The following is a 13,591-nucleotide window of genomic DNA, read 5'->3' as shown; positions in this document are numbered from 1 at the left end:
CCATTTAAATCCAGATTTTGACACCCTGGGCGTTTTAGCAACCCTTGGTTCATTTCACTGGAGCGACAGGTTCTCATATTCTTGTTCCAGTTTTTCCTCCCACAGTGCAAACAAACAAAATAAACATCATTTTATTGACAGCTCTCACCGAGCGGTTCCATTTGTGCCCCCTTACTGGAGAAGAACTTTGTAAACAAAATAAAAGATATTTTGTTTAATATACAAGATATTTTGGAGATTGTCGGTAAGCTTTGATTAATATTTATATTTGATCCAACTGTTGAATTACTAAAGTACTGACACTGTCGAACAATTAAACAATGAATTAAAGTAATTGTGTTTTTTTTTTTAACCAAAACAGTATTCAATACTCTTTCAACAGATATCAGAATCAAAATCAGTTATTGGCGACAGAATAAAGAGAAGCGCTTCTAGTTATTCCTGCAGAAAAAACAGAGGGGTTTGTAATGAAAGACAATAAGAAGTACCACTGTGGTTATATGTTTAATACATTCATTATGATATGTATTGCAAGTTTAAGCTCAAATCAAACTATTTCAACCGAGGGATGCAACATGACCTCCACTGAATGTTAGTGATTTCCAACAGGCAGACGAGGCAGGCAGACGTAAGCTTGAGCAAACAGGTTCAAGTCCACGGGGTTTCCATCCAGTCGGATGTCCTCCAGGTTACGGCGTATGAAACTGGGGTCGTGGCTGTCGCAGAAAGTATCTTCGTTCAGTTGCTGAATATTGTTGTTCTGTGGGAGGGACAACAAATGGAATATGGTTTAAAAATGACCCACACTGGCTCTTCTCTCCCAATTGTTCGGGTTATTTTGTGTCTCTTAAATCAGTTATCTGGAACTAATGTTGTCATGATGTGTGGTGCTGATATGGTGGTGAACAAAGAATATGTATGCTCTATAAAATCAGTACGTGCCTTGTAATTGAATGGCCCTCTGTACATTAATGTTGGATTAAAATAAGCATTTAAAATATTGTTTCTATATTGTCTTATAATTGATCAAAAATGGAAAAGGGCACCACAACATTATGAAACAATTAAATACTTATTGAGAACTAAAATCGTATTTAAGTTATGGGATAAGCACAAAAATCACCAGAAAAAGTAAAAAAAGACTACTCAGAACATGCACAATAAATGATATCTAAAGTACACAACTGTCCACACATCCACCCGTGGGGGTCCTTTTAAGTTGTGACATGCAAGTGCCTTATAATATGAATGGGAAAAGCTGGAATCTGCTCCATCCCTCTGTGACCCTGGAGTACCAGGAAAATGTGGAACAAGCAAATCGATGGAACCAAAAACTTGACAAATTCCATGAAATGATGTGTAATAAATCATGTGAATGGCCTGGTGGGTGAAGAGGGTCATAAATAACTGAAGCAGTTAACCGATTTCAAAAGAAAGTTTCAGCAAGTCCAGGGTTGCTCTTTGTATGTATTCATCAACTATTTTAATATAAGATATTCAGAAGAAAAGGTTTAAGAGAAACCTTGGAGTTCAAAGAGCTGCTTGGAATAAAAAAAAATCACTCAATATAAAGCAGTTGGTAGTCAATGTATTCGAGCAGCAGTACACTGCAATATGATTCCTAAACTAACCCAATCCTTAGAGATGAACTTGGGGTGAATGATCCTTTACATTGCAGACCTTGAATAACTGCCTTCAATTTAACAAAATTCCTCAGCTGCCCTTACTTTGGCCTCCAGTACTGAAGAGCCTCTCAGCAGTTTCTTACTGTTCTTGAAAGTTTTTTTTGTTATAAATACATATATACATTACATTTTTTAAAACTTTTTGAAAGTCATTCAACGTTATTGGCATATATAATTATTGTACAAACATGTATTTAAACGTATTCGCTGTTTAAAAAAAGGAAAAGCAAGCAGTGTCAGACCATTTTGTGTCTACGAGTCAACATTGACAAAAAGCCAGCAATTATGACTAACTTTGCATTCACATTATCCTACCATTCTGCTGAATTTCCATTGCTCACCTGTAGATGCAAGGCTCTCAGACTAAGAGGAAGAGGTGTGGGAATAAAATCCAGGTTATTGTTGGACAGATATAGGAATTCCAGCTGCTCCATATCCTGCCGAGAATATACATATGTGAGTTACACTGAAAAACGATTAGCAGCAAGATGGTCTGGAAATACTTGTATGCTTTGTCACAATTACACAGAAATATGTTGAGGCTGCGGAATATGATTTCATTGTAAACACACCACCCGCGTACCCCAGTTCATCTGCTCCTCTCCTGATATCCACATGATGTTGCACACCAGCCATCCACCCACCACATCCTGTGCCCTGAGATAATCCGGCGGATCGCGTTAACAACGGGGATCGCCCACCGAGGAGCCATTTCATCCTCTGACTCTGCGTCAAATTATCACTTTAACCCAACTTGTTAAGGTCAAAAGTGCTGTGTCTCCATTGTAGACAGTTTTAACATGGATATTTGACGAATGGTTGTGAAAAGTACACTTGATCTGGTACCGGTTAGCTCCCCCTGTTGCCCCACAAGCTATAAGTGCCTGCAGATCTCCTTCTTCAAATGTATGGCCCTTTCATCGCCTCTCATCCTATTCGGACTGGATGTCCCGTGGCCCCCCTTCATACACGTGAGTTGCTTTATCGAAGGTGGGAGTAGAAGTTGATCTTCCTGACATGAAATACTGCCGGACATTCCAAGCTTAACCTCACTACATGTCCGGGCGTTTTAGGCTCTGTTCTTTTGCTTTCTCTAGGCACAGGATCCAACTCAAAACCAGGTCATTACAGCTTAGCCTACCAAGTGTTGTCATTTGTTTCCCCCTGTAAGGGAATACTCTTCCGTACCAATAGGTGACAGCATGAAGCCTATCTACTTTGACCTTGAGAGCAAAGGAAAAATCCTTGGTGGGCTGCATTATATATTGGGACCTTGGAGAGGGGTCCTTAAATATGATGGAAAATCTTGAAAAGGAAAAACCAATGGAGCATTAGAAAAACAAAACATAAAAATAAAGAAAAATAGACTTACTTAAGTATAAAATATTTTTTCTTAAAATGATCTCAATGTCCACCTAAATTATTTAAGGGAATAATACACCCCGAACTGACAAAGAAAATAAAAGAAAAAAGTCTTTATTAAAGAACTAGTAAGTTGTATTTAGTTAACCCAATAATAAATACAATACACATTTTTTTGGCTGTGAAAAACTGCACTACATTTTCTACATTGATCCGTTCTGCTCAACATTAGGGCCACAGAAATACAGTCAAAGGGCAGCACCTTACCCAGGTCTATTGTAGATCATACCCTAGGCTTTCAATAGGGGGTCAAAATGGCTGAGAACAGTTTTCTCCTCTTCTTTGATCAGCATAGCTCGGCAATCGGTTTAGTTTTGTCCAAAAAGACCTTCAAAGGACTTTCACATACCTAGTCGATCACTTCTCATCAATGAACCCCACCCACCTGTTTTTATCTCCTGCTGCCCTCGACTCACCGCCATGTATAACTGAACTTTCCGATCACTTGTTTGAAGGATGAGCAAAAGTGGTAATAAATTCATGTAATTTAATGATGAACTTGTGAATCCATCTATGCAGAAAAAAGCAACGATTAACGACTACCCTATTCTCTCCTGAAAGAAATAGGGTAGGCTTTTCCTTGATTTTCTGGAACTCCTGTGTTGTTCTCGGTGTTATCTTGACCTTTTAAGTATGTATTTTATTGAGTATTGGTTTGATTGTTTAAGTGCTTTGTGACTCTTGTCTGGAAAAGCACTCTATAAATATAAATTACTTACTTACTTACTTACAACATTAAAAGTTAAGAAAGTAAGTATGAAAGTATTTCAAGGGCAATAACAAAAAAACAACATTTCTTAAAAATTAAATTTGACATAGTGAACTTGCCTGGCCTGCACTTACGAACTACACAAATTAAAGTATTTTTTGAAGTAAGCAATGTTTACAATACAGGTCGGCCAGTCATTTGGAATATAATGAATTCCGCTAAGTCAAGAGTAGAATGTGACACAATACTTGGATTGTTCCTTACCTTAAACCCCTCTAGATGCAACCCTTGGCTAATAAGCCTGTTGTTACGAAGATCGATGCGCTTTAAGGTATTTGGCAGCAATGGCAGCACCTTCAAGTTGTTATGTGCCAGTTGCAGCTCCTCAAGCTTCTTCAAGGACTGGAACACGTCCTCGTCCATCTCTGTAATCTGGTTCTCAGTTAAGTCGATGGACCGCAGCTTACCTAGAGTGTAAAACGGTTGCATCATGGTATTATCAATAACAAAACAGCTACTTTGTTCCGATTACCAAGGTTTTGGAAGTCAGTGCTCTTAATGTGCCTGATGTTGTTGAAGCGTCCATAAAAGTGAGTGGTGTCTTTAGGCAGAGGTGGCATCTGTTCCAGTCCGACATCATCACAATAGACACTTCCGCTCACACATGTGCACAGCAGACATATGGGCATTCCTGCAGAGAGTGAAAAGAATCTGGATCATTTCTTCTGCACTCAAATAGTATTGACTGTCAAGTAAAGGTGAGAAAAAAAAACAATGTATATGGTTTCAAAGCTACATCACTGACACCAATAAAAAGATACATAAAATAATGCCCATAATCAGTGTTGGTGCTGAGTTCTTATATATTGCCTCTTGGTAGCAATGGGTTGATGAGGCCTTATGATGCAGCTGATACTGTATCATGATACAGTTTATGCTGCATCATGAGGTTCTAACCCATCACTACCTCTTGATGTCTTAAATCATTGTCTAATGGATTATTTTATAAGAATAGTCAAATAGAAGTCAATTCAATTCAAGCGTGTTGCTTATATCTTAAGTTATTCACATGCTAAGCTTTCTCCCACTCTATATTTTTCTTTCCTCCCTCAAGTGTCAACAACTATACCCTTTTAACCCACATTCTGCATTTCCCTCTGAGCCTTTCACAGTACCTCGGGTGTCAACAGCTCCAGATTGCTTTCCCTGGCCCTCTCTGGATCCTACACTGTTCTACAGTCTCTACACTCCCCCTCACATTCTCTCTCCATCTCCCTGCCTGTCTTCTCCATTCCAGTATTGGTTTTGCTCAAGGTTTTTGCCTGTTAAAATGGTGTTTCGTTTATTTGCAAGTTGTGTTTTATAAAGTAATTTTTTTCCATGGCTTGGGTAATTCTTATGTTCCCCTTAGATTTTAAGTAATGACTATGCTAGCAACACGTTCCCAAAACCAAAATGAAACATTACAAACACGTCCATCATCTTTTTCTTTTTACGTTATCAACCTTTCCTTAAGATCCTATTTAAGTTCAGGACATTCTAAATGATTTGGTTAAGATACCGACAGTTGTTTTCTGCACGTACGGTCTAACACCCGCAGCAAGACTTTTGATCACAATCCATTATTGAAACTATGCCACTCAAGAAAATAGACTTTAATTTGTAGTCTCCTGTCAATAAACCACAACATAGTCTGAACCTCACCTCCAACTCTCTCTTTAGGGTTAGTGACTTCGACTTTTCTCAAATGTTGGTTTTGGCTTACTCTTATACATAAGCATGAAAACATATTTTATTCAAATTATATTTGGTCAGGTTTATAGATATTTGTTTGTACATTTCAGATGGAAATTTACTTGGCATGTGATGAGGGTCAACACCCAAATTGGAATATATTGGACAGTCTGGAGTAGTGATGGGTTTATACAACATCAGCCGTATCATGATACAGTGTTATGATTTTCTTTGAAGGCCACTATGTAATACTTTTTCCTCATAATCTTTGCCTCTGATTTACTAATTCAATGAAACCTTGCATAGCTTTTTTAACGAGAGTGCCACTTAGTGGCCTTTAAAATTGTATCATGATACAGCATCAGCTGATTCATGATGCCTCATCCACCCATCGCTAGTCTGTTAAAATATTATCATTCAGCTTTTGTGTTTTAACTATAGTTATTTTCATAAATCCAGCACTGTTAAATACGATTGCTTTGGTGCTGTTCTTGGACCTGTGCTGGACACAAACCTCTCTGGTGTAAATAACCCTTTGCTCCAATTTAAGATGGTATATGATGTCTAAGTAAACTGGACACAACCTGTTATTATTCTCTTTATAGTATTAGGTGATCTGCTTGTAATGACACACTATACTTCAACTTTTTTTGTTTTTCTAAGTGTGTGTTATTATACATAAATATTAATATAATAAACATTAAACAATAAAACCAACTTTCAAATGGTTTCTGTAGTGATTGGGTTGACAATTTAAACATTCACATGACAACATTGACTGCAGAATCCCAACTGCTTTAAATGTTCCGAGCCAGAAAATGTGTTGAATGTTATGTGAACTGTAAATGAGTTGTGGTTGCGTGCAGACCCAATCCAGTCTCAGGTCCAAAGAGACCCGGTCCTTTAAAGTCCAGAGTTGCAGGAGCCGGAGCTTGTGTTCCCAGAGTAAACTCTTCATCATAGTCGTCGGATGTTGGAGCGCGGTCTGGTGCTACCGTTCCCACTTCAATCTGTTAATAGGAGGAATCATAGAAATCAGCATGTTTACATTTTTTTCTGTTATTATGTGGGAAACCAGAATCAAGATAAACAATATTTGGCTAGATTTGTCATGTTTTGTTCTACTTGTTTGTTTAGTCGCTAGATTATAATCTCTGCTCTCTTTGTTTTCCAGTCTTCCTTAGTTTGTGGTGCGCTTTAAATTGGACTATGACTTAGACACTGACAATTCTGGACAATTCTTCATGGGGCTGGGACTTCAATGATTGGTGATTCCACTCCACATTCTGGTCCGCTTCATTCCCGGACCTCACAAGATTTTCAGTAAAATGACAAAAGCATATATCATCACATACACTAGTGAAGGGTTATAATGCGTGAAGCTCTGCCCTGGTTTTGATAGCTTCCAGGCTTATGTTGGTGTATGTCAGGATATGAGGGTCACTTCAGTGATGAGGCTTGGTCCTTACCTTTATTACATATACGACAGACCTACTGCCTGAGCCGAGTGGCAAGAACTCATGCTGGCTACTATAATAAACAGCATTATACAGCGTGTCCTTTAGGCAAAACACACACATTTCATGCTGGGGCTCTTTGGAATGACAGGAAAAGGTTTTCCCTCTTCTCCTCCCCACATAGCTAAGGAAAACATTTTCACAGGTGGGTCTGCATGAGGTTGTCGGACTATTGAAGTGTTGACTTTAAATGTTGTCGTCAGTAATACCTATTTTCGTAACATAAGGATTTGGGACTCCACATAAGAAAATGATTAATTTCTGTATATACTTGGAGAATGAGAAGCATTTGATTTCAACTACCAAATAGTAGGATGCAGTATTGCACTCTGACCTTGAGGCCCGAAGTTGTAAATTGGGAAGTTCCCTACAGACCCGGTACATTCAAGTCAGTGCAACAGTGGTTACACTCTCTGACACATGATATATGCAATGATATATACTCACGACGTTCTACTAGTTCCACAGTTGACTCTTACCTTCTCATCCAAGTCGTCGTAATCGTAATTGTCTCCATAGATGTTCAGATGCTCCCAGTCCGTCACAGTGTTTAAATCATAGTTCTCCAGGTCAAAACCCTCATCCACTGATTCATCTACAGGGGCGGCCTTTGCAGGACACGGTCCAAGGAAGACCAAAGTCCACACCATCAAAGACCAAACCTTGACATACGAAACAGTGTTATTTGAAGACAATCTAATGACAATATATCAAGTTTGTCTAGAGTTATTTTAGCTTATTTTAGCAAGAACCATGATATTGGTGCAGGATCCACCGTAATCCAACTACTGTGGCCGTGTTTGTGCCGGTGTCGCAGATTTTGTCAAAGCCCTGTAACTTTGCTCTGTAAGTCAGTGATGCTACCAACCCCTATACTGGTAAAGCACATTTTTAAATTTCTGTAGATTAAAATGTTCATTCATTTAATCAAAGAAACAATTATTGAAGCAGATCAAGTAACTTCATATCAACACTATGATAATAAAACATCCTCACTTATGACTGAAAATGGTGAGCTGTTGACAAAACCTTCTATTTTCTGTATGGACTATTAAAGGACAACTAATGTGTTGATTTAAGTGTCTCTTAAATAGATGTTGGACCTCTATTGTACTCATCAGTATGTGTCTGTTTGTACAAAACTCTCTTTTAATTGAGAAATTTACATTATTCACTACTACTACTATTGATGTGAGTGGGACAGTTTTCACATTAGTTGCTCTATAACTTTAAAATTGACACGACGACTTGATCATGCGTTCAATTTTGAATTATTTGCAGCAGCTCAGCTGTTTGACTTAAACAATATAGGAAACAGGCCAAAAGTTTAGACACACCTTCTGAGATCATTCAAAGTGTTTGCAATATTTCAAACTGACTGATCTTAATTTCTCAAAGTATGATGGCATCTCGTTTTTCTTTACTTAGCTGATTGGTTCTTTCCATGAGATTAATTATAAGGTCGCCCTAAAGGGCTGTTTCGACCTGATTTCTGCACAACATAACTAATGGTTCCTACCTCATTAAGAAGGCAAAACATTCCAATAAAGACACACCTGTGAGGTAAAAACCATTCCAGGTGACTATATTTTGAAGGTTATCAAGATAACTCCACAGGTATTCATTCATAGTTTCAATGGATTCAGTGAGGACCTACTGACCATATTGCTGTTTTGGATTTTCTGTGGCTTTACTAGTGTCCTTCGACATTAGCGGTAATATGCGGCAAAGTCTGCAACTCTTAGAAATTAGATATCCATGGAAGACTTCAAGGAGACTGTTGGAGGAACACAACACAGCGGCAGGACAGGAGAAACAGGAGGAACTCTTTTGGAGCTTTACAAAATAACCTCCAGGAGAAACAGGAGGAACTCTTTTGGAGCTTTACAAAATAACCTCCAGCAGAAACAGTTTTGCATATTTCTACTCAGACTTTGAGAAACGGATTATATGAGGGTGGTATGAGAGCCCAACAGGACTGTGGTCACAGGCAACACATGCATTTAGAGGATTGGGCAGACTCATTATGGGTACCATGACTGTCATTAGATACTGGGTTGACATCCTAAGACCCATTTTAAGACCTTATGCAGATGAAATGTGTCCTGGTTTTCTTATGATCATGGCAATGCTCAACCTAATGTGGATGGAGTGTGTCAACAATATCTTGCATGAGTAAGGCATTGATGTTATGGGAGGACATTGACTGGAGAGCATACATTACAGAATGAAACAGAGTTGATTCAGTATCTATTGAACCTTCTTGTTGCCAGATCTGTTGGTTTCATTTAAGACGATTTCATAGACTAGTTGACTAATACTACCCAGCTGAGGTCTTTTATTGGTGAGCAAAAGGAACATTGTTACGAGCTCAAGCAGAATTCCAGGAATATATTGTGTTAGTGTTCTCCTTTCCTGAGAAGAATCACTTCAAGGACATGGAACCTTGTCAACGTATTCATGTTTGCATCATAAGAATTCCCTGTCACTCAACAATTCCCTTTTTTTTTTCGGATGTCAGTAAACCAGACCGGATAAAATACTCAGAACTTCCGAATGTTACAGTAGAGGAGATTTGCTGATACTTAGTCTGTTTGAGTGGATTACACATTCCAGAAGTGATTAAACATGCATATTTTCTAAATATGAATCAAATCCAGTTCAGGTTAAAATACTTCAGTGTTAAATTTATGTCTAATTACATGCAAATAAGAACAATGTCCTAAAATAATTGGGAAAAAAATATATACAAACTTACTTTAAAGTTTCCGTTGAACATCCTTTGAAGTTTTTTTCTCGAGAAGAGATTCTAAAAATCGTCTCTAGGGAGCTTGCACATACGAGTTCTGACCAGTTCGCTCGGGCCTCACTTTGGCTTCTGGACAATGAATCATTATGAACGGGGGTAATGGGTGGCTTAGGGGGTTGACGCAGCAGAATCAGAGCGGGGGTTGTCGCAGGTCATTTCAGCCACCGTGTACTCAGCTGTCACCAGAATCTCGCCAGACACATGCCGACGGGAAGTAGACTTTATTGCTTTGACAAACAAAACCCTTTTTATTGTGACATCTGACCATTTAATGGCGCAGTAAAAAAAAAAAGGGAAAAGAGGTATCAACAGTCACACCAGGGTGTTATCTAATATACAAAATGTCTGTTGTCTCTAAAATGACCTCTTAAGTATCACAAAGCTTTCAGAAAACTGAATGAATGATACAAAAAGAAACAATTTTTCTGCATGCTTTGTATTTGGCTTTATCTTGTACTATTCTTAAAGGTGTGAGAATTATTTTAATTTTAATTTTATCATCAATTTTTTTTTAAATAAAGCCTTTCAATTACAGTTCAGCGATGAAAAAAGTGTAATATCGAAAACATAGTACCATATATTTATTGCATAATAAACCCCTGCAGGATCATTCTGCCGTTAGAATAAGATATTATGACAAAAATAAAAATATACATAATAAAAATTATGATATATTGATATGATTACATAAACACATAGATATATTGGCAGTGACGCTGGGGCCAATAAAATGTACTCAACTGAAAAGGAAAGCCAAAAATGATGATGTAGCACCTAAATGTTATTTACTTCCTGCATTTAAACTAATATAAGACTGTTTATTATATTCAGTTTTTTTTAATATTCTGCAAAAAACAGAAAATAAATATTCAAGCTGGATTTCTCACATAAACTGTGCAACTTGATAAAAAAACCTTAGCACTGAGAAAGAAGCTGAAAGATGCAAAGATAAAGACTAAACCCAAACATGCTTTTCTTAATGTATTGTTATTCTCATTCAATTCCTGCTTCTCCAATCACGCCTGTCTTCTGTGAAGCTGACAGAAATGCATTGTTGAGATTTTTCTCAGACAAAATCAAATTGATCAAGGAGAAAATCCCTACACTTTCGTGCTGAACCGCTGGTGTCACTGAGCATATCTAAGTAGATTGTGGTCGTCATTTAACGATGTGACTCTGGCTGATATTTCAACACAGGTGAGCAAGATAAAGCCCTCCTCTGCTCGTCCGACGTCCTTCCTTGTCGGTTCTTTATTAAAGTGTTTGATGTAATTGGCAACCAATATGGTGAACCTCTCCCCTTCCACCAATGTTTTCCCCAATGCATTTAAACATGCCATTGTGGAGCCTTAACTTAAAAAGCTCCCATTCTTGTCCAAGATCTTGGAGAAGGTGTTGTCTGAGCAGCTATCTTTGTTCCTGGATCAGAGCGACATCCATGAGAAGTTTCAGTCCGGCTTCCGCAACGATCTTCCTCTCCCTCTGTGTTTGATGATCTACTGACTCCTTCTAGAAACATCTTAAGACATTCTTATTTGTGCAGGCTTTTCCCTGGTTTTCTGGGACTCCTGTGTTTGTCTTCTGTGCCTTATAAAGCATGTATTTTAGCTGTATATAGTTTTTCATTGTTTAAGCGCTTTGTGGCCCTGGTCTACTGTAGAAAGGCGCTTTACAAATAACCATTATTTACTTACTCGACTTGATCATCTGATATATGAAATTTGTTTTATCTCTTACATGAAGTAACAAAGCGCACCAATAAATTTAAATTAATAAATATATTACATATAGTTTTAGATGGTAGTTCAAGACACGTCGAAGAGATGTCTCACAGCTGGCCCTGGGAATACTTTGGGGTCCCCCAGGAGGAGCTGGAAGATGAAACTGAGGAGAGAAAAGTCTGGGCCTCTCTGCTGTAGCCCCCACGACCCGACCCAGGAAATAGCAAAAGCTTCAGAAAATGGAAAACATTGAATAAATAAAAAGACAGTTCGTCATTGGTTTGTGAGTGATGGGGTCTCTCATGTAAACTATTTTGAGCAAGATATGTGAATGACTGCTGTGAATGAGACGTTAGAAATCATCTGTTAAACATCTGTCAATCATCTGTTTAAATAACTTTACTGTCTTTCAGGTCTATTGTAGTCAGTCTATATTTTTGTGTTACAAATTCATGTTTCACAGTTCATTTTACATTCACATGTTATGTTAAAACATGTTTACTTGTTGCTGTTGTCAAAATCGTGAGAGTAGTTTAGCAGCAGTTTGAAGATGGTGAAAACATCAAAGGTGTCTGTTGAGTAGAAGCATCAATGGATTGCAGGTGTTTTTCATTGGAGCGTCAGAAGTAGGATACAAGCAGAACATTTCCATTGGCTTATTTGCTAGAGTTCTGTTTTGTATTTTCAACTCTTGGCTTGACACAGATTCTGTCTATGTACTGTAGATAGTTAAACTTTTTAAGCAGAAATATTTCCACATGTCTTACAGTTCCAAAGGGTATTCACAAAGTTTCTTCACAGTGATCCTTTTTTTTTTTTTACAAAGCAATACATTAGATATATTAATTACATTATTTTAAAATCACACTGCTTTTCTTTTCTTTTCATTGTTTGAATGAACTTAAAGAGACGACACATGTGAATCATGCTTCGTGCAGACTAAATCTTATGCGTGATGGATTTCTTCCATACTATGTTCTGTACTGTTGTTTAGTCTGTGTATCTGAGCTTAGTAGACGTTTCTGATCTGACTATTCAACTTGATCCTGTTCGTGCAATTCATCGTTATTGGCAATAGAAGGCTCTCTGAAGGAGATCATCTTTAGATCTGTTCTCAAAAGGACTCTGTCATGACTCAAACTAAAAGGACTCTGTATTGTGTAATCATCAGTTTTTATTTTTTTATTTCGAATTAGTGTCCAACATATTTGGGGCTCAACCAGTTGTACCATGGTACAGAATACAACTGATTAAAAGCAGTCAAGATTTCTCATGTGGTAACCTTAAAGGGCAAACGAATGTGAAAACCCAACTCTCCTGACTCACTCACATGTTTCAAATATTGAAGTCTTCCTCTCCAAGATGCAGTAAAAGTCTCTCATCATGACCGTGTTTTGAACTTAATTCTTTGTAAAGTTCTCCCCCATCACTCAGCAAACGTGAGGTTATGAGAGCAGAGTCCATTATGACGTAATAATGGCTTCACTCCTCCAGTCAGCTGTAATCATGCCCTGCTTTGTTTATACAATGAGTCCCTTACAGGGGGAAAGTTCCAGGATTGATTATGTGCGGTGACAAACCTCAGTGTGTAACAGACACATACTGATGAGTACAATAGAGGTCCAACATTTGTTTAAGACACACTTGAATCAACACATTAATTGCACTTCAACAATTAAATGTATCCTTATAACTGGGAAAACAGACTGTCGGTGAGTTACTTCATAGTTTTCAAATTCAGGAAAAAAATAGAATAAACAAATAATAAAAGCAAAAATTCTACCGTCAACGACAAGAAAAAGAAGGAATCCAAATCAATGCTGGAAGGTTTAACTTTAGAGGGACTCTATGGATAGAGAGGTTTGCATTTCCCTCTAACGTGGTCGCCTCTGAAAATTACATTTTTTTAAAACAGGTGTTTCCGTCGATTAAATTGAGCGAAGAAAACGATTCTTGTTGGCAGGACCGACAAACCTTCAGAGTTTAGAGATTAA

General features: G+C 37.8%; 1 protein-coding gene across 1 annotated transcript; it reads right to left on the bottom strand.

Moving 5' to 3' along the window:
• Positions 1–486: 486 nt before the first annotated feature.
• On the bottom strand, positions 487–9,911 carry optc (opticin). The gene is made up of 7 exons (XM_087801000.1): positions 9,826–9,911; positions 7,547–7,729; positions 6,419–6,560; positions 4,349–4,507; positions 4,081–4,283; positions 2,027–2,122; positions 487–760 (listed from the first exon to the last, which is right to left on the bottom strand). Exons 1-7 carry the CDS (start codon positions 9,844–9,846, stop codon positions 593–595), a joined length of 972 nt encoding a protein of 323 aa, XP_087657126.1. The 5' UTR covers positions 9,847–9,911; the 3' UTR covers positions 487–592.
• Positions 9,912–13,591: the final 3,680 nt, after the last annotated feature.

Source organism: Callionymus lyra, chromosome 10 (assembly GCF_982586985.1).
Source record: "Callionymus lyra chromosome 10, fCalLyr1.hap1.1, whole genome shotgun sequence".
NCBI classification, from domain to species: Eukaryota; Metazoa; Chordata; class Actinopteri; order Syngnathiformes; family Callionymidae; genus Callionymus; species Callionymus lyra.
This window is presented reverse-complemented; position numbering and strand designations above follow the sequence as displayed.